At 39.9% G+C, this 25,508-nt stretch overlaps 1 protein-coding gene across 6 annotated transcripts in view; it reads right to left on the bottom strand.

Annotated features, from left to right (window-relative positions):
* Positions 1-25,508, bottom strand: part of PPFIA2 (PTPRF interacting protein alpha 2) — a 309,460-nt gene that overhangs the window by 244,770 nt on the left and 39,182 nt on the right. For 3 of the 6 annotated variants that reach the window (XM_054399560.1, XM_054399555.1, XM_054399559.1), the window contains exons 3-4: positions 4,298-4,319; positions 2,349-2,354 (exon numbers count right to left, since the gene is read on the bottom strand). The exons of 1 other annotated variant lie outside the window; for it this stretch is intronic. In XM_054399560.1, coding sequence (XP_054255535.1) covers positions 2,349-2,354; positions 4,298-4,319 — 28 coding nt within the window. Of the gene's footprint in view, positions 1-2,348; positions 2,355-4,297; positions 4,320-22,027; positions 22,045-25,508 lie in introns of all 6 variants that reach the window. 2 more of the 6 variants (XM_054399556.1, XM_054399558.1) reach the window with 1 other exon arrangement.

Genomic DNA, 25,508 nt, shown 5'->3' with positions numbered 1-25,508 from the left:
CACTTGTTGAAGAACTCCTCTTGCACTAATTATTTCCTGCTAGTGATGGTGGAAAGAATATTCCCCGAATCCACTGCATGTTGTTCTGAACTCCATTTAAATCATACTGGGATAAAGTCAGTTCCCAAAAGCATTTCTCAGAAAAGCTACCATATTTTAAATTGGTTATGGTGGTAATTATCTGTTCAAATAAACTGCACAATAGCAGTTAACTTTCAGGAAAATAAAAAGGATTGATGCTTTAAAATAAGTGCTGCATGGTGTTTTTAAATAAATGCATTGCACAGTCTAAGAGCCTATCTATGAAACCAAACTATTTGCCAGCTGATAGCAGTGTAGCATTTTCAACATTTAGCCAAGCTTAACTGATTTCAGGGAAAGGAGTCATCCTTCAAATGTATGACATGTATTTATTATCCAATTCACAAAGGTTTCATTGCAACAAAGCAGCAATGAGCCTTTATGATGATTAAAATGGAGAAAGAAAATCTCATCTGTCATACTGGGAATTTTCCCCAAATGATAACCACCACTGTTGTAGTCTTACAATTCACTGTTGATGACAGAGGAGGTCCAATGTGGAGGGCATGCTGTGTTCTTTTATGTGTGTTTTATATAGTCAGGAGTCATTCTTAAGGCATTGTTAAAAGTAAGGTACAGAGGGAGAAGCATAGCTGCAGCTATTAGAGCTCTCAGGAGATCACTCAGTTGTAGAACAAATAGGAATGTAGCCTCACAAACAATGCAAGCTATTAGAGGCAGCAAACTATTCTTCTCCCCCATCACCTTTAGCAATGGATGACATCTTTCTCAGGGCATTGCTCTAAGCACATTTCTTGCTGAATGAGTTGTTCTTTTTGTCTCTCCTTCCCTGAGGCACACAATGGCTCCCTTCATTTCCCTTGAGGTAAGACTGCTGTGCTTCTTGCCCTTTGGGTCTGTGTCATACAAGCACAGCCTTGCTCTCTCTTTATATCTCTATGTAATTAAGCAGTAGAACTGCAGATATAACTGCATTTTACTGTCTCCAGTCTCCAGTCTCCTGAGATGATCAGTTATAAAAATATGATTCTTGGTGTAGGAAGCAATGTAACAATAATGCAAATCTGCAAGAAAAGAGTCAGGAACATGTAAAGGAAGTAATAAAAAAAATACCTTGAGTTGGAAGTATTTCCTCCTTTGATTATTCCTAACATTGCTATATTCTGTATTTATGTATTGTAAGAACATTAATAGTGACAGGAGGCTTCAAGCTGTTCTTAATGTAATTGTGGTTGTTTTGGGGTTTGTTTGAATAGATTTTATAAACAATATTAAGTTATTTTTAATATATGACGTGCCTCTCTGACTACTGTATAAATTCCCCTTTTGTGTTTGTACACATATTCAGATTCAGGAAGATATACATAAGTGGGAACATTTTTCCTTGCTGTTCAAACAGAAATGCACACCCAGCTCACACTGGGAAGTGAGATAACTGGAAAAAAAAGGTTATTGAAACTGTTCTTCATATATATAACATATAAAAGCTTTTTACATTCCTTTATGAATGTACATTAAAATGAAGTTATTTTATTTTTAAGAGAAATGTCACTTTTTCATGCATTATTAGCAGCTTCCTAGGGAGCTTGGCTTTGGCTCATCATGTTTGAGAACAAATCTCTCTCTAAGAAATAAAAAACATCAATATAAAAAAAAAAACTTCACAACCTAGAATTATTTTTTTAACAATGAATTAATTTTAACAGTTAAGAATTCTAGCTTCAGCACATGAATCCAACCTTCAGCCTGTAGTCAAAACTGCATCACATTAGCTGAAAAACGCCTGAGGTGCCAGTACACTTGTTCTGGCTTGAGGCAGCCCTGCTCAAGCAAGCCCTCCACACAGAGACCAGGAGCAAGGGAAAGACACAAAGACCCTTGTGGGTTGAGATAAGGAGAGTGTAATGGAATGATACAATGTACAATACCAAGCAAAGAAGCCAAACCAGCAAACAATAATCAGCGAAGCCAGCAAATGGAACAGGGCAGCATCCAAGCCAGCAGCCAGCAAATGGAACAGGGCAGCATCCAAGCCAGCAGTCAGCAAAGCAAAAGAGACCCACACTCAAAGTCAGAAGAAGCCCCAGGAAAAATGAAACATCTCAGGTTACAATCTGAACTCCAAGCCCCATCATCTCCTGCTCCAGCCAGCACTTTCATTCACAGCAGCATTGTATTGAACATTCATCATCAGATCAACACCCTTAAAAACTTGGAGAGGATCTGTAAAGGGCCTCCTTCCCTACCATCTTCTCTGGGACTAATAGGATGGAGTGCCTTCGAGATTTATTTCTAAAACTGCCAACAGGTGGCTGCTGCTGACAGGAGCTAACATCCCAGACTCATTGCAGGAATTAATACAGTCTATATCCTTAGAGGATATCTCACACTGAATACCTCACACTGTGCTCTTATGTTCACTTCAGCACTGTGCTGTTGTCCTGGGTTCCCACAGCCCTCTCTCACAAGCTTCCCCTCACACAGATGGAATGGAAAGATGTAGAAAAAAAAACAAAAACAAACCTCCAGGCTGAGATAAAGAGAGTTTAGTGAGATGATGAGATGCACAATTACCTCAGCCTATCTGCAGAAAAGCATGGCAAAATGCAGAAGCAGCAGCAGAAGCCAGTGACCTACCCCCACCCCTCACTTCCTGCTGATGTGAAGTAGACACTAACATCTCTCTCCCTCTGCTTTCACTTCCATGTGGTCTATTGCTTTTGCTTATTATTGTTATTAAATTGCTTCTATCTTATTACTGGCCTTTCGTATATTTTTCCCCTCTCCCCTGTCCATTTAAGAAGGGGAGTGATAGAGCAGCTTTGGTGGACATTTGGCCCCTCAGCCAGGGCCAAGCCACCACAACTTTCATTTTGAAGCAGGCATGAACAGCAGCATGGTATTGAATACCAGCAGATTCAACTCAACCCGTGGCAGCTCTTCACTGGGACAAAGCACAGTGCTCCAAAGATATATTTGGGATATTTTATTCTAGACAGTTCAATAACTTAAATATTCTCACCTTCCCCAACACTGTGCATGAATTAGCTGACATGCCACAGTGCATGCAGCTGGCCTGGGATAATCATAGAAAAGGGTTATGAATTATAGAAAGACCCCAAATTTTTGACAACCTAAGTAAACCTTCACAGCTGTTAAAGTTTCCTGTGTGAGACATTTAACTTGGCTATTCATGTTACATTTTCATACAAATACATTCCCTAACTTAAATTCCTTATCTACCATGTACTGCAAGTAAACAGTCCAATCACTCTTGCCTGCTGCTTATTCCTTTTAATGAATTATTTTCAGATGATAGCTTTTAAGCAACATCTTCATGAAAATTTGCTTTTCTTTTAATGGAATGATAGTTTAAGGGGTTAAACTTTTAAATAAATTCAACTTTGCCCTTTTGCTAAGATACACAACAGTATCTTCATCAAAGACTGTAAAATGAGCAAATGTTTCTCCTCTAATGTGTTTAAAGTATATTTCTCAATAAAGATTAAAAACACAATCATTAAAAAAAACTCCTGGTTGGAATTAAACTGTTGTACTAGAAAAGAAGAAGGTTCAAAGTTTAAAAGATGAGCTATGGGCTTTCTTTTCAGATGGAGTTTATTGGGCTACCACTTGTTGATCCTTAAACCTCTTCGCCAGTATCTACATTTAAATTCCTCTGAAGGGTGAAAAAGTCTGTTACACACAGTGAAGTTTTAAATAATGGAGTTTTAACAATAAGGAGATCAGGAGACAGCTTACTAACACATCTGCTGTTTTCCTGGTTGGATACCATCAACATAAAAGAAAAATACACAGTTAGTTCCTATGTATACTTAATATCTTCAAAGGGCATCTCATTTTTTAGTGAATTAATGATATGTTCAAAGTCCTGAAAGAATGTTGCCCCACCTATCCTGCAAATTTGATTGCTAATACTACCATATATAGCTGTAATGACACAGCTAAATTATTCTGGGATGCCTAGCATTCATAAAAATCATAGAATGGTTTGGGTTGAAAAGGAATGTTAAAGATCATCTAGTTTCAATCCTCTTACCATGGGCATCGACACCTTTCACTAGGTCAAGTTGCTCAAAGTCCCATGCAACCTGACCTTAAAGACTAACAGAGATGAGGTACATAAAAATTCTTCGGGCAACCAACCTCTTTCAGTGTTTCACCAGCCTCATAACAAAAAGTTTCTTCCATATATCCAATCTAAATCAACCCTCTTTGAATTTAAAACCACTACCTCTGCTCTACGGGAACCTGCTCTAGCAGGAGGGTTTGGACTAGATGATATTTAGAGGTCCCTTCCAAACCCTACCATTCTGTGATTCTGCGATTGTCCTGTCTCTCTCACTCTTTCTTATAACCCCTCCTTATCTATTGAAAGGCTGCAATGAGGTTTCCCGGGAGCCTTCTCTTCTCTAGGCTGAACAACGTGAAATCTCTATGCAGATGTTCAGTTATTCAGGCCCTTTCCAGTTCTTACACACATCATGTTTTCCTCTTTCAGCAAAAGGAATATTCCTGGAGAGAGGAATGCACAAAAATGAAATGTAAAGTTCTTCGTGACTTATGCACCTCAGTGATTAACATCAGTGAACTGCAGTGGATTTTTGAAGTGTATTATTGCCTAGAGATTGTTTCTTTTTTTGTTTGCCCTTTTTTTTTTTTTTTAATTCACATCTCTCACCTTTGCCTGATGATAGGAAATAAGAAATTATACATAACACTTACACACATTCAGTGACTGTGTGCTCCTTTCACAGTGACAGAATGCTCACGAGGATCTTGTGGTGTTATTTGCAGGTGACTTAATCCTGTCACGGAGTTTCATGGAAGTGACACAACCAGAGCAATTTTCTACATCTCCATCCTCCCTATCCTCTTGACGTTTTGTGCTGAACAAGATTTTCCTCATCATGTCTTCTCTTCCCAATCACCTTCTTTCATTTGTTTCCTCCTTCTTCTCTTTTCCTTCTAATTATATAAAAGCATTTGGCCATAAAGTAACCATATAAAACAAACAAACGAAATCCTCAAAACAAGAAACCACAAAAAAAAAAAAACCCAAACAAACAAAAAAACACAAAACACCACCACCAGCAGAAAAACAACCGCAAAAGAACAAAACCAAAGCCAAACCCAAACCAAACCAAAGCCAAACCCAAACCAAACCAAACCAAAACCAAACCAAACAAAAAGACACAAAATAAAACAAAACAAACTCAAACTAAATAAAAACCCAGAAAAGAAAAAGCCATGAGGGGGAAATTAATCTGCAACAGAATGTCAGATGATTGAATTAGTGGTACACAGATAATCAGGAAAGGGAGAAATTGACAAGGCAGAAATTCCCATTGTCCCTTTGGACATGGTTCACATCAGGGAATAGACTGATGAGCACACAGCAGCTTATCAGCTTCTTGTGTTAGTATCAGGGTGAAATCCATTTTTCCTCCTTGTCTGCAGGCTGTTTTCTTTACATACCCTTTCCTAGTTGGCCAGGCAGAGATACCTCCTGGTCCCTTTTCAGACTCCTTTCAGACTAGCTTCATCCAACAGTTAAAACTCCTTTTACACCTCTGACAGAAACTCCAGGTATTAAATGCAGAAAGGTCAGTATCATTTAAAATAACCTTAGTAGAATAGAATAGAAGAGAATAGAATCAAGAAGGTTGGAAGAGACCTCAAGGATCATCGAGTCCAACCTGTCACCCTAAACCTCATGCCTATCTAAACCATGGCACCAAGTGCCACGTCCAATCCCCTCTTGAACACCTCCAGGGATGGTGACTCCACCACCTCCCTGGGCAGCACATTCCAATGGCCAACCACTCTCTCTGTGAAGAACTTTCTCCTCACCTCCAGCCTAAACCTCCCCTGGCGCAGCTTCAGACTGTGTCCTCTTGTTCTGGTGCTGGTTGCCTGCGAGAAGAGACCAAACCCCTCCTGGCTACAACCTCCCTTCAGGTAGTTGTAGACAGCAATGAGGTCTCCCCTGAGCCTCCTCTTCTCCAGGCTAAACAGTCCCAGCTCCCTCAGCCTCTCCTCATAGGGCTTGTGCTCAAGGCCTCTCACCAGCTTTGTTGCCCTTCTCTGGACATGCTCCAGCAATTCAACATCTTTCCTAAACTGAGGGGCCCAGAACTGGACACAGTACTCAAGGTGTGGCCTAACCAGTGCTGTGTACAGGGGTACAATGACCTCCCTGCTCCTGCTGGCCACACTATGCCTGATGCAGGCCAGGATGCCATTGGCTCTCTTGGCCACCTGGGCACACTGCTGGCTCATGTTCAGCTGCTCTCAACCAGTACCCCCAGATCCCTTTCTGCCTGGCTGCTCTCCAGCCACTCTGACCCCAGCCTGTAGCTCTGCATGGGGTTGTTGTGGCCAAAGTGCAGCACCCGGCACTTGGATTTGTTGGACTCTGCCCATCTGTCCAGCCTGTCAAGGTCCCTCTGCAGAGCCCTTCTACCTTCTAACAGATCAACACCTGCTCCCAGCTTGGTGTCATCTGCAAATTTACTGATGACTGACTCAATCCCCTCATCCAGATCATCAGTAAAGATATTGAACAGGATGGGGCCCAGCACTGATCCCTGGGGGACACCACTAGTGACAGGCTGCCAGCTGGATGTGGCACCATTCACCACCACTCTCTGGGCTCGGCCCTCCAGCCAGTTCCTAACCCAGCGCAGAGTGCTGCTGTCCAAGCCACAGGCTGACAGCTTGGCCAGGAGTTTGCTGTGGGGACAGTGTCAAAGGCCTTGCTGAAGTCCAGGTAGACTCCATCCACAGCCTTTCCCACGTCCACCAGGCGGGTCACCTGATCATAGAAGGAGATCAGGTTGGTGAGGTAGGACCTGCCCTTCCTAAATCCATGTTGGCTGGGCCTGATTCCTTGGCTATCCTTCAGGTTCTGTTAACTTGCAGAACATTTAGCTGACAGCTCCTGAACTTTATGCAGTTTCAGTGTGTTGTCATTATTTCGGGAGAGATTTCCCCATGCTGGGAACTTAAAAGTGGTGACTAAGAACACTCATACCTCTCCTTGGGCAAACGCCCAAGGTGATTTTTATTTGTTTCAAAATGCAGCCATGACTCCCAAGAGGTTTCTTTTACAAGAATTCCTACCACTTACAATGAAGAGGATCACTGCCAATTAAGACAGACAGCTGCAAGAAGAGAGGTTCGTTTAAATGACAAGAACTTTCCCATGCCATCACAATGGGTATTTGTATGGCAGGATAATTAAAGCCCAAGAGGCAGGAAATAAGAGTGTTTGCAGATGGAGCCGACAAAGGACACCTCACACTTCATGCAGGACAAAGGCATGCACTACATGTGTACAGAACAGCTTTGCATACACAAGCTGCATTAAGCACAACACTGAGCTCCAAGTGAGGTCACTGCAAACTTCAGAACCCAGCTGATGATGCCTCAAGTGCAAATAAACATTGTTAGTGGAGAAAAATACAAAGAGCTTGCTTGATGGAGTGAATGTATGGCACATGCCATTGTGTAGATACAAAAACAGTATTGCTCTGGAAGATTGAAAATGGCTGGTTTTTTCCACCCTCTATTTAACTCGTTTTTAAAATAACATTTTCTGAGGGATATTCATCAGTTCAAAACTGTTGGCTTGTGAAAATGAAACCAGTTTATATGAACACAGATTCTTCAACATTTACTTCACGTGGACTGTTGGTTTTTGAAAATGAAACCAGGTTATACAAACACAGATTCTTCAACATTTACTTCACATGGACTATTAGTTTGTGAAAATGAAACCAGGTTATATGAACACAGAATTTTCAACATTTACTTCACTTGAGCTTTGAGCAGAAATGTCACAGAGCACTTACTGTTGAAATACTTCACTAACATTGTTCCAAACTAAACATCTTGGATTTCTGGAATCAAAATTCGAACTATATTTCAGATAACTTTTGAGGTGTGATAAATTTGAATATTTTAGTTTTAACATGAAGCATTTCAGTTGATCAACACTGAAGTACTTCTACAAATGTAGATTTCTATGAGAGGTTAAGATTTTTAGCCCCTAAAATAGGCATCTCATGAGTGTTCAGATCACAAACCTTTCTATCAGCGGTTTTACTTCCTGCATGAGTCTATGCTTCAGGATTTCCCTATCAAAACACAAGGCTACTGTAGTAGTAGTAGTAGTAGTAACCGCTGATAACGTGGTGCCATTGGGATGACGAGTGAAGCATGAACCCCATTATTGCTCCACAACAGAATTCCAAAAATGCAGAGTAGAGAAATCTCAGAAGTCCTCTCAGAAGTATTTTATTACAGCATTGCAGAATCCCTGGCATTGCAAAGTCTTAGAGTGTCGAATCTCAGACAGTCAGAAGTAGAAGTCTGAGTATATCCCTAGTAGTATCCCTACCTCCCAGTCTTCTCTACTGCTCAGAGTAGCTGTTTAAATATCTGTTTTATCTTTCATTCGACCAATAAACCCCAGCCCTGTATATAAACTAAAAGCACCACCCTATAAAAGGTGCCAGCATGTCAGGAGGCTGGCTTCTGCAGGATGGTTCCCTTAGGAATGTTGTTGTTTTGCTCTTCACAGCATCTGACTCGCTGGCTAGAGAATCGTGCTCTCTGCACACGTCTCGGTAGCTCTTTTTTGCAGAACAGCAGCTGCAACAGGCTACTAAAGGTGAACTTAGCAGAACTATGAACTTCTGTTATCAACTCAGGAAATGAAAAGAAAGAGCATTTCTTTTCTATCACAGAATGCCAGGGGCTGGAAGGGACCTCAAAAGATCAGCCAGTCCAATTCCCTGCCAGAGCAGGGTCACCCATACCAAATCACGCTGGAACATATCCAGGCAGGTCTTGAATATTTCCAGAGAGGAAGACTCCACAACCCCCCTGGACAGCCTGTTCCAGTGTTCTGTCCAGTGTTTTTTCCTCATGCTTCATTGGAACTTCCTATGCCTCAGCTTCCACCTGTTGCCCCTTGTCCTGTCATTGAGCATCACCGAGCAGAGCCTGGCTCCATCTTCTCAGCACTCACCCTTTACATCTTTATAAACATGAATGAGGTCACCCCTCAGCCTCCTCTTCTCCAAGCTAAAGAGACCTCAGAGATCTTTTTGTAGGTAGTAGGGTGTTAAAAGAAAAAACGTTTAAGGATTTTTATCTCCTTCAATTCACTTTAGTACTCCTGCCTATTGCAAAACTATGTATATGAATGAGTAACAAAAGTCCATCCATGTTATGGCAGTGTTATGAATTGTATTTTTTCCTAGATAACTCTACCTAAATATGACCTTCAGTTTTTTAATTCTTCATAAGAGGAAGAAGTCTAATGAAGGCCTCAGAAGCTGCAAAACTAAACCAGACATGTTTCTTTATTGTATTTCTCAACACAGAAAGAATATCTATCTTTATGCAGCATGCAAATCTAGAGATGGCACGCTTGCTTTCATCACAGTCTCACAGTCTCACAGTATATCAGAGGTTGGAAGGGACCTCAAGAGATCATCAGGGTCCAACCCCCCTGCCAGAGCAGGATCACTTAGGGTAGTCTGTGAGGGAATGCATCCAGGTAAGTTTTGAAAGTCTCCAGAGAAGGAGACTCCACAACCCTCCCGGGCAGCCTGTTTCAGGGCTTGAAAGACAAATTCAAGTAAGTTCTTACACTCTGAAGACATGTAGTTTGATCATTCCTGGTAGGTATTACTAAGCACTTGGTATTTGCATTCACTCTACGTACTTTATTTGATAATAGATACAACAGAGAAAATGAACAAGTAGTTAACTTCAGGTGGCTTTTGAGAAGTGCTACACTTGTGTAAGATATCTCTTGCTAACTCATCATTTGCATTTCATCACACTTCCTAGTAACAGACAGAAAGTGAAGGCAGGAGGAGAGAAAAAGTGATTTTCTCTGACAGTCTCTTTTTTTTAATTGAATGCTTAAGACGTGCTATATTTTAAGACAAATACATCCTTGTTTTCACAGGTTCCTGTAAATGTGTATCACATGGTCTATGCAGCTTCCACAGGAACACTGTTCTCTTAGATTGCCTTTCTGAAAAGAATAGATAGATTAAATATGTAGCTAAAACTAACAATACAGACCAAAGTCTGCAGGCACTCTGCCCGCTACCTTTTGTTAAAAGAGAATCTTAAATCACTGTGCATCCTCGTGCCAGTGCATCCTCATCCTCTGGGACGTGTCCAGAGAAGGGCCACAAGGATGATCAGAGGGCTGGAGCACCTCTCCTATGAGGTCAGGCTGAGAGAGTTGGGGTTGCTCAGTCTGGAGAAGAGAAGGCTCTGAAGAGACCTTACTGTGGCCTTCCAGTATCTGAAGGGGGCTGGTGAGGGACTTTTTAGGATGTCAAGCAGGCATAGGACTGGGGGGAATGGATCCAAGCTAGAGCAGGATAGATTTAAATTAGACATGAAGAAGTTCTTCCCCATGAGGGTGGTAGACACTGGAACAGGTTGCTCAGGGAGGTGGTGGAAGCCTCACACCTGGAAGTTTTAAAGGCCTGACTGGATGTGGCTCTGGGCAACCTGATCTAGTGGGAAGTGTCCTTACCCATGGCAGGGGGTTTGGAACTGGATGATCCTTGAGGTCCTTTCCAACCCTGATAATTCTATGATTCTTGGAGCTGCTGAGAGTTTGGAAGTTCTAAATATGCTAGCAGTTTCATCTTCTTCAGGTTTCATCAACAGACATGAGCTACTGGCCAAAGATAAATCCCCTCTGTAACACCTCTGTCAATCTATCATTGGTTAGACTATATAGGAGTGGTTTTGAATTACCTGAACTTCTCTTGAATAAGTGGTATCAATGCTACCAAGAAGTATTTGTGATGTGCTAAGAATTTTAATGCTTCTATAAATGAAAAAAAAAGCATACAAATAAAAAGTAGATGATACTCCTCTTTAAAAATGATTCACCTTTGTGCCACAGTAAACATGTACATATCACCTGCTGTATAAGGCACAGATAAAAGGTTTGTTGTGTGTTGTAATTCACATAATCCTTACATTTAATATAAAATATTTCAAAACACTGAATTACCACCTGTGTCTGCAAAATAGACTGAATTTGCTTAGCAAAAGTCTATTTCAGACCCTTGTGAATACTGAGAGAAATTGACAGAGGGTAGGGATGAGAATAAAAATGCTTATATCCTGATGAAAGTGTTCATTTGTGAAATACCCATGTCAAATACAAAAACCCTTCCTTCACTTGGCTTAACAAATAAAACAAAGCTACACAAAACAAAACAACCCAAACATTACAAACTTGGGGGCAAAATACTTTGTGTTTTGCAAGAAAGAGTCTACCGAAGAATACACGGTTCCCACATGCCTCATTTCCCTGAGAAGTTACTCAAGTAAACAAGTTTCTCAGTTTCCCACTAATTGCAGTAAAGATTATAAACTTTTCAAAATTAAAAGCCTAAGTATATTAATAGTTGCTTACATGGGCAACAATGGTTAAATTGGCCATAATGCAGATTGCTATATGAAAGCCTTTTTAAAGCCATTTTCCGGGTGTTAGTGTAACTGTCAGACTTAATATTAAAGCACTGTACTTTTTGCACACTTTTTATAAACCCAAAAGCTTAGAGGAAAATGATAGCAGCAATCTCCCGCTGCCAATGAAGACAAAGACTTTATATAATCTTTCTCATAAACTGACCAAACTCTGTAAAGTACAGCCCCTCCCCCCCCTTTTTTTTTTTTTTTGTTTTCTCCTCTAATTACATTCTTTAATACTCTTAGAATTACTAGGAAGTAGAAGAGGCCTTATCTGTCTTCAGTGAGTTCTTCACACTTATTAACCATGCTAAGAACAGCAGGTATGTAATTTGATGTTTTGCAAAATCAGGCTTTCCACATTCAGGGGCGTCAAGGGGAGAAGAACTCATTCCTCCCACAAAATGAAGAGGCACCAATTTAGGGATGTCTCAAAATAATGGTCACCAATTCCAGCTCCATAAAAATTCCTCAAGAGCTACAAAGCAGGCAATGAAAAGATCTCATGTATTTCCCCATAGAAACCTTGCTGCTTCATGCCCACTCTTATTCCTATTCTTATTCTTTCTTATTCTTATTCTTATTCTTACTCTTATTCATACTCTTATTCTTCTTTTTTACACTTATTCTTTCTTATTCTTATTCTTACTCTTCTTTCTTATATTTATTCTTAGACTTTCTTATTCTTTCTTATTCTTATTCTTTCTTATTCTTATTCTTACTCTTCTTTCTTATATTTTCTTAGACTTTCTTATTCTTTCTTATTCTTATTCTTTCTTATTCTTATTCTTACTCTTCTTTCTTATATTTTCTTAGACTTTCTTATTCTTTCTTATTCTTATTCTTTCTTATTCTTATTCTTATTCTTATTCTTATTCTTATTCCTATTCCTATTCCTATTCCTATTCCTATTCCTATTCTTATTCCTATTCCTATTCTTATTCCTATTCCTATTCTTATTCCTATTCCTATTCTTATTTTCTTACTCTTCTTTCTTATATTTATTCTTAGATTTTCTTATTCTTATTCTTTCTTATTCTTATTCATACTCTCATTCTTATTTTTTACACTTATTCTTTCTTATTCTTATTCTTATTCTTATTCTTATTCTTATTCTTATTCTTATTCTTATTCTTATTCTTATTCTTTTCTCTTTTCCAGTATACCATTATGTTGCTCCAACACATTTACATCATGTTCTACGGTATTATGATATATGAAAACTTGCCTTTCACATCTCTCATTTAAGTTGAAGTATGAATGCATTTTCTCACATTATCTGGAGAGACAGTGTTGAGAAACTTTACTTAGTAATTGCCCCATTTAACCCCTTTAAGCACTCCCAAATCTTGCTAGAAGCAGACAACAACGAATTGAAAAGGCGACAACGTTGGTAATCTATTATGACAGTAAAAACTCTTGGTAGAAAATACACCCATGGAAATGGAAGAGGAAAACTTGGTAGAACATCAATTTCAACATCCTTTTCTTCTTCATATGACAAAATTGTCTTCTGAGACTCAGTTGTTATACTTGTAAATAATTTCTGGAGTCAAATTAAAAGAAAAAAATAAAGTTATTCCAAACCATTTCTCAAACCAGAATCACAGAATGTTAGGGGCTGGAAGGGACCTTGAAAAATCATCCAGTCCAACCCTCCTGCCAGAGCAGGATCACCTACACCAGATCACACAGGAATGCATCCAGGCAGGTTTTAAATATCTCCAGAGAGGGAGACACCACAATCCCTCTGGGGCAGCCTGTTCCAGTGTTCTGTCACCCTAACAATGAAAAAAATTCTTCCTCATGTTTCAATGGAACTTCCTATGCCTCAACTTCCACCCATTGCCCCTTGTCCTGTCACTGGGCATCACAAGCAGAGCCTGACTCCATCCTTTTGGCACTCACCCTTTACATATTTACAAGCATGAACGAGGTCATCCCTCAAGGTCCTCTTCTCCAAGCTAAAGACCCCCAGCTCTCTCAGTCTCTCATAAGGAAGATCTTCCACTCCTTTAATCTTCTTTGTGGCCCTACTTCGCTAGTAACTCCCTGTCCCTCTGGAACTGAGGGGCCCAGAACTGGACACATTATTCCAGATGAGGCCTCACCAGGGCACAGTAGAGGTGGAGGAGAACCTCTCTCGACCTACTGGTCACATCCCTCCTAATCCACCCCAGAATGGCATTGGCCTTCGTGGCCACAAGAGCACATTGCTGGCTCATGGTCAACCTTCCATTCACTGGGACTCCCAGGCCTTTTGCCCTTCATTGCTCTCCAGCAGGTCAGTCCCCAGCTGTACCTTGACTGATGTTTTAGAAATAGTTGATGAATGTTGCTCATTCATATCCTGTCTGGGTTTCAGACCCACCCTCTGATTGTGCCTCTTCCCACCATGGCAGCACTCTTGGTTGTCCTTGCTGGCTGCTGCAATTTGACTGTGGTGTCTTGATCTGTGCACTACAGTGACTCCTACCCCAATATTCTCTTCTCCAGAAGGCAATGACATCAAGGACAGCAGCTTCATTTCAGTCCCCTGCTCTGGAATCACATTGCATGAACTATCTACCACCTGGGATTGTTACAGCTCAGGCAGGGTGAGTAAAATCAAATCTGCTGCTAGAAGGTGTCAATTCCAGAAGCCTTAACACCTCCTTCCTTCACCTCCATGCAAAAAAACACACTTTGATGAAAGCCCATGCTCTTAAAGTATGGTAATTAGCAAACTTTAAAAAAGGAAGTAACAATATGAAAGGCAATACTAACCCTAAAGAGGCATACTAATTTTCCTGACTTTAACCTCAGTCTTTCTTTTTTCTTTTCTTTTTTTTTTTGGTGAGGTATTTCAGGGTTTTTTTACTGCACAGTAGACAAACCACTAAAGTCTGCTCCCTCAAATGAAAGCATTTGTAAAATTAGAAGTAGTATTTGTATACACTTCTGTGACCATCTTTGCTTTCACCATCAAAAATATATTAGAGTCTTACCATCCCAAATAAGATGTGAATTTAAAACTGTAACTTAAAGCTCCAAAGATGACGAAGGGAGTGGAACATTTCCCCTGTGAAGAAAGGCTGGGGGAGCTGCATCTTTTTAGCTGGGAGAAGAGGAGACTGAGAGGTGAGGGTGAGGGTGGCAGAGCCCTGGAATAGGCTGCCCAGAGAGGTTGTGGAGTCTCCTTCTCTGGACATTCAAAACCCATGCCTTGATGCATTCCCGTGTGACCTACTCTAGGTGATCTTGTTCTGGTTGTGGGGGGGTGGGGGGGGTTGGACTTAATGATCTTCTGAGGTCCTTCCCAACTCCTAATATTCTGTGATTCTGTGAAATGCTATAAAGCATTTGTTGACAGGTGCCTGAACATGAGCCAGCAGTGTGCCCAGGTGGCCAAGAGAGCCAATGGCATCCTGGCCTGCATCAGGCATAGTGTGGCCAGCAGGAGCAGGGAGGTCATTGTACCCCTGTACACAGCACTGGTTAGGCCACACCTTGAGTACTGTGTCCAGTTCTGGGCCCCTCAGTTTAGGAAAGATGTTGAATTGCTGGAGCATGTCCAGAGAAGGGCAACGAGGCTGGTGAGAGGCCTTGAGCACAGCCTTATGAGGAGAGGCTGAGGGAGCTGGGACTGTTTAGCCTGGAGAAGAGAAGGCTCAGGGGAGACCTCATTGCTGTCTACAACTACCTGAAGGGAGGTTGTAGCCAGGAGGGGGTTGGTCTCTTCTCGCAGGCAACCAGCAGCAGAACAAGAGGACACAGTCTGAAGCTGCGCCAGGGGAGGTTTAGGCTGGAGGTGAGGAGAAAGTTCTTCACAGAGAGAGTGGTTGGCCATTGGAATGTGCTGCCCAGGGAGGTGGTGGAGTCACCATCCCTGGAGGTGTTCAAGAGGGGATTGGACATGGCACTTGGTGCCATGGTTTAGATAGGCATGAGGTGTAGGGTGACAGGTTGGACTCGATGATCCTTGAGGTCTCTTCCAACCTTCTTGATTCTTGATTCTTGATTCTTGATTGAAAGGTTTTTCTGGTTTTCCTTCCAGTTAATTTGGGTAAACCTAAAAATTGTTCCCTGGGGTGCATTTTCTTATTTTAGGAATCAATATAGTGGAACTACTCCCCTATACCTGGATTAACAGGAAGATGACTGAGATAATGAAAAGAACAAAAAGATCCTTCAAATTCACAAGTCTTTTCAGGTCTCATGTCTCTAATATCACAGAGTCACACAATTGTCAGGGTTGGAATGGACCTCAAGGATCATCCAGTTCCAAACACCCTACCATGGCCAGGATCACCTCACACTAGATCAGGTTGCTCAGAGCCACATCCAGCCTGGCCTTAAAAACCTCCAGGGATGAGGTTTCCACCACCTCCCTGGGCAACCTGTTCCAGTGTCTCATCACCCTTATGGTAAAGAACTTCTTCCTAACATCTGATCTATATCTCCCCTCCTCCAGTTTGGATCCATTCCCCCCAGTCCTATCCCTACCTGACACTCTACAAAGTCCCTCCCCAGCTTTCTTGTAGCCCCCTTCAGATATTGGAAAGCCACAATAAGGTCTCCTTGGAGCCTTCTCTTCTTCAGACTGAATAGCCCAAATTCTCAGCCTGTCCTTATAGCAGAGGAGCTCCAGCCCTCTGCTCATCCTTGTGGCTCCAGCATGTCCAGATCTTTCTTGTAATAGAGGCTCCAGAACTGGACACATAAAATACAGTATTTCTTTTCAAGGTTTTTTCTATGGTTTACTTGCCCCCTCATTTTTCTTTGACTACTGTACCTCATGTCTGATACTTAAAAGATTTAGCCTTATTCCTGCACCTTTAAGAATGTTATTACATATAGAGCACCCCCAATCCTCTCAGGAAAACATTCAGGGATGGAAAGAACTATACTTGGATATTAAATATGCTGTATTACAGGTAGCTCCAAAATCCCTCTAGCTGTCTTTGCATCTCTGTTTTCTACTGTTTCTCTGTTAGCTTTGTTCTTTCTAACGGTCTCCAGTACCTCCTGGAAGACACAACTACAAATCTCACAACTAGGTGGTACAAAACTATGAACCCCACAAGAGCAGGAATAAAGTAACAATCTAGAACTCAGACCTTGTGAAACTTCAGGAGTCTTTACTGAAAAGATTTTGGGATGGACTTCACCACACCTTTTGTAAACTAACTAATATATTTTTTTTCCTGTAAAGCAGCAGCATGCACCAAGTTTAGTTCTGCCGGTCAAATGCACTCAAATGTACTGTACTGAAGTGACCTTTGTAACAGAGACACAATAAAAAACACAGTGTAGCAGCATTTACTACTGAAAACAAAACAAAACAAAACCCAAACCCAATAATTTTCCTTCAGTATAGAAAAAGGTTTTGTACTCTGTACACCCAAAGATGCCACAGACATTTAAACACAACACACAAAGCGTTACACTGGGTTCACCTGGTGGAATTCCTGGAAAGAGACACCACAGAGAAGACTGAACTACTCAGCAGGCTATAAAACTTCTAATTCTAAACAAATTGCTCCCAATTAAAGTTAATTAGCAGCCCAGGCCTCATCTTGTACCTTCTTTCCTGTTGAAACAATCCTCACTGGTGCTACTTTGTAACAGCTTTATCTCACACCAGAGTGAGGGGAGCTCCAAGTATACCTGTCCAGAGCAATAAGCACCAATAAGACAGGAAACATCAATTTGGTTTCACTAAGACCACATCAGGAGCTTTAAAATTAATTGCTCTAAAATACCAACTAAAGTTAGCTACCCAAATAAATATCTTAATCCCAGCAACACTAATTAGTGTTATTGCATGTTTGCATTCTGATGAGGTATGGAGAGCACACGCTTAATGTTTTATTTCTGACATTCAAAATGGCCAAGTAACAAAACCTAAGTGAAGTGGCAATCACAGAAAGCTTTTTTTTTTTTTGTATTTTTATTTTTTTCCCCCATTACACTCATGAAGGACAGAAATCTCCATTTTAAATAAATCTGCCTGTCCATTCCTATTCAGCATTAGCCCAAAACTGCCTTAAATTGGAAAGAAAAAAATTAAATGAGCTTTTAATTTAGATCAAATTACTATTTTTTTAAAAAAATCATTAAAAGGGGAATATAAAAATTTGAAATTTTGGATGAAAAATCCAGCTGATTAGTTTCAATATAGTCTAAACCAAATATCCTCTCATCCACCGTTTCACATTCAACACTTAATGAGCTCTACTGGGTAAAGATTTCTAGTTTATTTTTATTCATATAGTCCTTTCTCTGTATCAAGGCATTAGGCACATTAAGTTCAGGAACTTTCAAGAATCTCCCATCTTGCACAGGAAAACAATTTTAACAATGAAGCTCCCAAGAGAGTCCATCTTCTATTTTTTTCCCTAATATTTCTAGCCAGTTTGGTTTGGTTTTGTTTTGTTTTGCCATATACAGAATTTAACTGAATTAAGACATCCAGGCTCACACATTTTTAATGCAAATTTAATTATATTTAAGGAAAGCACCAGACTGGTATATAAGAAATACATTCCTTAATTGCTATTTTCTTTTTTCACCCCCTTATCCCCCAAAAAAAGAGATTTTGTAACAAGTATTTATCAGTACCTCCCCAAAGATTTTACTTTATAACTGCACTTAATGTGCAGTTATATCAACCACAATAAAATCAGGCACCAGATGAAAATGAGATTACTATAGATTTTTATGTTATTAGTATAAACTCTGTTTTAGAGAGATGCTAATTTGAAAGCAAAATGAATGTAGGCAGACTACCAAAATAAATTTGTGCTTCTTTTCATTAAAATACAACACAGTAGATCAATCCATGTTGTATAATCTAGTAAAGCAGCAGATAAAATTACATTTATTTCAAAGTGCATTGTTTTTCATTTACATTTGAAGAAATACAAGCAACGAATGTCTCATGCTGAAAGTGAACACAGGACATAACCAAGGTTTTGTTTTACACTGCATTTGTATTGAAAATACAATTACAGTGGTAATACAAATTCGGTGTAAAATATTACAGAATCAGAATCACAGAATGTTAAAGGTTGGAAGGGACCCTCCAGAGACCATGGAGTCCAACCCCCCTGCCAGAGCAGGATCACTTAGGGTAGTCTGCACAGGAGTACATCCAGGTGGGTTTGGAAAGTCTCCAGAGAAGGATACTCCACAACCTCTCTGGGCAGCCTGTCCAGTGCTCTGTCACCCTCACTGGAAAGAAGTTTCTCCTCATGTTGAAGTGAAATCTTCTATGTTCTAGTTTGAACCCATTGTTCCTTGTCTTATTACTGTGAACCTCCAAAAAGAGCCTGGCCCCCTCCACTTGACACCCATCCCTCAGATATTGATAGATATTGATCAGATTCCCTCTCAGCCTTCTCTTCTCAAGTGCCTTAGGAGTAAGACTGTCACTATGTTAGTCACAATGACGCACTTGCAGGTGTATATCTTCCTGAGTTCAAGCAGTATAAAAGCACAGAGCAATCACACCCTGAAGCAATGTTTAATGATGCACCAATTTCCAAGAAAAATACAGCACTACAAAATCCCTAATCCTGTGCAGTTCTTGGTAATGTCTCCCAATAACTTACCCATGTAGTTATTAGTTACGAGCAGCTTGCACATTATGTTTATTTGGAAGAAAACATAGCATGGTTTTCAGAGTATCTTACACATTACATGTTACCAAAAACCAGTGGAAGCTTAACTTTAATCAGAAATTCATCTCAGTCCAAACACAACCCCTAAACTTTAGCTTCAATGAAATCCTACCCTTGAGCATCTCCTCTTGGCATGTCTGTTGTAGTTTAACTATTAAGAGAAATCAATGCAGCTCTGGCACAGCCACAAATTTCACCTAGCCTGAAAGGGAGAGAAATCATTCTTTAGAAGGAACCTCTCCACCTACACAGGAAGAATAACGCCCTTCCACTCCATGATGGTAGACCTGAAGGAGGGTGGAATTCACTGTCTAATCATTTGTGATGGAAAGTCAGCAGATCCTGCTCTGGGTACCACTAGGACAGTATCTAACTGCATCCCAGGAACAGCTGCTGACAACAAAAGGCTGGAAAGAGACATACCAAAACACAACAAGTTGGTAATGCACAGCTGGCTCCTCCAGAACAGCAGTCACTCATTCAGGCTGTTTCACACAATCCACTGAAATTTCCATCTAGTGCACTTGCTGGACTTAATAGATTCATGGCCAGCTCTCAAAGCCCAGATTTAGGAGTTGCCAATTCCCCCAAAAGATCTGAACTGTTGAAGAAGATGATACACTCTTCTTTCAGTGAAAGAACTGGCAAGCTGTGATCAGAATTGTTTTGAGAAGGAAAAAGAAGTTCCTGGAAGTCTGGCTCTAAGTACCTTTCCCAGAAATTACAGAGACTAAGCTTCCCATTTTGATAGCACCTTTAATTCTATGTTATGTAGCTACTAAAAGATCACAGAATCATAGAATCATAGAATGGTCTGGGTTGGAAAGGACCTTCGAAGTTTGTCTAGTCCAACTCTCCCTGCAGTCTGCAGAGATATCCTCAACTAGATCAGGCTGCCCAGAGCCCTGTTGAGCCTCACTTTGAGTATTTCCAGAGATGGGGCCTCAACCGCTTTCCTGGGAAACCTGTTCCAGTGTTGCACAACCCTCATAGTACTGGAAAGTTGCTAGAAGGTCTCCCCAGCACCTCCTCTTCTCCATGCTGAACAGACCCAACTCACTCAGCCTCTCCTCATAGAAGAGGTGCTCCAGCCCTCTGATCATCTCTCTGGGCCTTCTGTGGACCCTCTCCAAAAGGAGACCCTTCAAAGTAAGGAGAATCTTCTGGGCCCTAGCAAAAGGAGTTAGTTAAAGGAATAACTTTACTCAATTTGACAGTCAAAAGCATCCATAATATTTTATGTTATTTTTTTAATTCGTTTGTTACAATAAAAATCAACAAACAAACAAACAAAAAGTCAAAAACATAAACAAAGAAATTAGGAAAATTATATTGTTGTTGTCATTGTTAATGTAAGCAAACACTAAATGTAGACTTATAAGAAATAAGAAACCAAAAAACATGTACCATGAGAATATGCTTTCACATTAGAAAGAGAACTGTTTTCTCAACAAGTGTTCAGAAAGTATGTACGTTGGAAAGCTTTGAGATATATAATAGATATTTTTTTATAATCTTAAAAGAAATATAACAGTTTACTTTGAATTAGGACAGGAAGAGACAGGATCTATCTTCTTATTTTTTTAATGGTAACAAACACTACAGCCTTCAGACACTTCACAGAATCTCCCTTACTAGTTATCCTTCACTCCAATTCAGTGATCAGTACAGAAAATCTATTCATGACCATTTATAACAAAGTCCATAGATCTTTAGAAATAAAATAATATCACAGTCTCAGCATAGTTTGCATATTTGTTTCAAGGAAGGACTACAACTGAATAGATTACAGGAACTGTGACAAGGATTAAATCACTAAGCAGCAAGAAAATTTTACTTCCCTATGCTACCTTGATTCAGACAGGAACAGGAGTATCTTTATTCCAGATTTTCATTTAGGAAAAAAAAATCCACATGATCTGGCTTGCATGTGTCACTATGTAGCTTTTTGTAAGTGTTCACCTTTACTAATAGATATTACTATCCTGAAGAATTGTAAAGAATTTATCTTTCTTGTGTACATCTGCCAAAGAAAGTCAAGCTACATGAACTGTTTTGATAACAAATGACAGCATCAATTTCACTTTTCCAGGAAGAGAAGAAAGCTGAACATCTCATGAGAGACATAAAGAATAATTATGTGTTTCTGCCAGCTGTTCTGCTAATGATTCTTTCTTTCTTATTCTGCCTAAGTCTCAATATACATGGACAGTTTTACTTGATTATTCATGGCTGTTGCCTTTCTAATGCCCATTTTTTTCCAGTGGGTATGAACATCTAAGCTGACATATTTCAGCATGATATCCCAATTTTATTACTCACATTTTTAAACAAGTAAAAATGGAAGCAATCTCTTCTGGTTCAACATAAAAAGACAAAGAAATCTGAAAAATGCACAAAATGCAGATGAGTCATTCACATACCCTAATTACACTCTAATTAAACTTGTTAATTTGAGATTTTTTTCCTTGCCCTTTCTTCTTTTTTGTTTGTAATGATAACAAACTGATCATTGCCTGTTCTAAGACACCATTTCTAATCTGCCGTGAAGATTGTATCTGAACTTTCTTTTCTCTGGACAATGGAACCCTGGTGAGGAAGTTCCCATGATATTCATTCATGTTTGCTCTGTCTTCTTTTGTTGAAATGAACATTGCTTATAGATACATCAACAGAACTATGAATTTTAGTGAATAAAGCCATATTTACATTTGACAGCATTTGAATAGATCAAGGTATTAAGTGATGGGGATGGAGAATGGAAACAAGTCTACCACCTTCACTTCCCAGCCTCAGATCTGCTTTGTGAGCACCACTAGCTCTCACCAAGGTCAGCTGGTGCCTGTATGGGCTCCAGAAGTACAAAGCAATCTCACTGTATATTGTGCTGTTTCTGAGAGGCCTGAGGGAGGCAAGAGCCAAGGTTGTTGCACATTCCTAGCTCTGTGCTGCTCCAGTGCCCACAATGGCTTTTGGCACATCTAAGTTCCAGCAGGAAATACTGGGCTCCCCCAGGTAGCAGAGGTGTTCAGAGATGAAGAACAAGTTTGCCACTCCGTCTTTCCTGCTCCTGATGCTTTTCCCTACAATAGTGCCGAAGTAGCTATAGCAGGGGAATAGTCCACTGAGCCCAACCTGTGGTTAAAAACTTTTTACAACTCTAAAGGACAGAGAAAATGTGTGCCACTAAAAATAACAGAAAGATAGTGTGGGCTTAATTCAAATCTATGGCCAAATTGCAGAAATGCTAATTATAATGTTGTCTGATTGAGTGAACACAGATTCCAGTCTATCTGGCTGTTCTTGCCAGGACATCTCAGAAATGTGACAGGTTGCTCAAAACAGGTCTTGGATCAGACCCTAAAGCAGATCACTATGCATGTAATTCACCTGAACTTTGTATCACATGTGACATCTAAATCACTAAGTTTTGTCACTACCTGGTCCAGAAGTTAGAATAGTTTGGCTTTGAAAAGCTCCATGCTATTTAATTCAGGATACAGAAGTGTTTACAGAAACAGAACACCCAGCAGCCTCTAATGTTTAATTCTCTTTGTTGCTCTGCTTAATCATTTCTCTCTCACAATCATAATAACATTAGAAACTGTTCTTTGAATACAAATTCTCCTTCCACTTATAAAAATGAATATTGGCATTTGTAAGTCAAAAAACCCAAACAACTTATGGATTATCCTTACACTGTATTTTTCCTTCACTTGGACTTGTAATTTAAGGATATATCAGGTACAACTACCCATTTACATCAGCATGCAGAACTAGGAACTTAGTTTTAGGTTTGTTTCTGCGGCTCAGTATGAGGAAACAATTTATGTTTTAATTCCCCTTCCTCTTCTGAGCATCCATAAGAAAGGCATCAGGATACATAGACCAGAAGGGAGCCTCTACCATTTGGCTAGAAATAATTCAGCTGTCAAAGGGGGGGGGGAGGGAATAAAAATTGAGTGTTAAGTGTCCCAGAACCAGCAGAAACACTTCTTCCTGAAACTCTCTTAAGCAGCTCTTGTATGCACAGCAAGCATATTCAGACACTATTCAGCTGAGCCTTCCCACACCCTTTTGAGACATTTCCTGGTGAGAAGTGTCTTAAACACATTGTGAAATTACCCATGGGTAAATAAGGTAGCAGGCATATTAATACCAGACACACCAACAGAAAAAAATCCATGCTGGGCTACAGCAACATAACAAAGACTGCCTAAACTAGAAGAAAAAAAAACCAAACCACCACAACTAAAAAACTCATGTAATTTCCCTTGTGCACCCAAGTGTAAAAAGTACTTGATGGATTCATGATGCATTTGCCTCCCCAAAACAATGTTTCTTGACTCCTCTCTCTCTCTCAAACTATAGTACACTATAGTAAGACAGCTACCTGAATTCCTAACTGGAATTCTATGGGGGATTCAATGGTAGCTGACCATTATGGATACCATAACACAAAATACTGCTTACTTTGAGTGTTCTACATCTTTGATTTTCATTTGGAACCATTTCTCAGTTTTTAAAGTTATTCCCCATAAGTTTCTGTGACTTTACTGCTTCCCTGCAGTGAGAATAAAAACTTTTGCAAGGGCTGATGTGGGCACCCCTGGACTACCTTCGTGATCAGTATTGTTAGTGCTAGTGTGGTAGTTTGAGGTCTTTAAGAAAACATGAAGTTGAGTCCTCCAGAAGGATGAGAAAGGTCCAGAGATGGAGCAGAAAATTGCAGCTTTGTTATTGAATCCCATAATTCTGCTATCTCTTTATAAGTTGGCAGCAAGACCAACTCTGTCTCTTTTCTCCCTCCCATCTGCTCTCTGGAGGGAGTCCCTTATCTGGTAACAATGGAGAGGTAGACCTGTTTGTAGCCTTCAGAGGTCTGACTAATTTTTTAAGCCTGTTTAAGCCTTTAGGCAAAGGAGGCAATGGGGGGGACAAAAGGATATGTGATTTAGTCTGGTTGGGGCAAGGATGTTTTTGGGGGTTTTCATGTATCCTCTGTACATATTAGGTGTTAAGGATCCATGTATTCTGTATTTTCCTGAATATTTTTGAATATAATTCTGTATTTCTCTCCAATTCAATGAGAGAGTCTTTATTTTACTTCTATGGAGAATAAAAGTATTTCTGTCTGCTCTTTACACTAAGACAGTCAGCCTACACTAGCAAGTTAAATTCCTCTTGCTACCTCAATCCACTGTCCTATTTTAATAGCACATCTTTGGTATAGAAATCATCTCCTTGTTCACTGCAAAGCATTTAGCAGACATAAGCAGTGTCCCTAGATTCCACACCAGGCATTAATGTGTTTTTATTTTTGCAAACTTCATAGAAGAAAAAAAATAATCTAGAATTTATCAGGATGGGTTTTAAAATATTTTAAACACATTTTCTTTTCATCTGTTTGGATTGAAAAACTGTAGATTTTGAAAAGATTAAGTCTTTTGTATCGAACATTATGAGCTAGATTCCCTATTGCAAATCTCCTTGTGAGCAGCTCCTAACAGCTGTGCAAACATCAATCACAATGTACAGGCAAAATGCCAAACAGAAAATTACCAAATAAATGAAAAAATATCATGGCTCCCCTGAAACTGGTACTTTCCAGTACATTCTAAAGGTGCACACATGAACATGAACTGTTTAGTGTTGAGAAGAGAAAGCTCAGGAGGCATCTCACCAGTGTGTATAAATACTGATCAGGAGTGCAGAAAGAAGATGGAACCAGACCCTTCCCAGTGATGCACAGTGAATGGAAAAAAGGTAATGGGCACAAAGTGGGATACAAAAAACTCTGTTAAAACTCAAGGAAGTAAAAAACTTTCAACTTCAAAACTCAACTGGATGTGGTCCTGAGCAAGCTGACTTCAGCTGACTTTGCTTTGAGCAGTGACTGAGCTAGGTGGTTGCCTGTGGACCCTTCTGTCCTCAACCATTCCATGATTTTTGATACCAAGTTCAGAACGGATAATTTTTACCATCATCAGTCCTTAATTTTATGAAAAATAAATAAATAACCTATTTGCTAGGAACCAAACCACAAGTATCACAGAATGTAGAAAAAAAGAATAGTAAAAATTATCAATTTTACAGATGCTCTGATTTTCTGTAGGATCTTTTAACAGTGAAACAAATGCAGGATAAGGAAATAAAGACATAGTTTTATCCTGAAGTAAATAAAACTCACTTTTCCAATGTTTCAAATGTTATGATCTGCTTTAAGTATGAAAAAGATTACTGCAGCAGATCAAT

This window comes from Indicator indicator, chromosome 3 (assembly GCF_027791375.1).
Source record: "Indicator indicator isolate 239-I01 chromosome 3, UM_Iind_1.1, whole genome shotgun sequence".
Lineage (NCBI taxonomy): Eukaryota > Metazoa > Chordata > Aves > Piciformes > Indicatoridae > Indicator > Indicator indicator.
Note: the sequence above shows the minus strand (reverse complement) of the source record. Positions and strands in the feature narration are given on the sequence as shown.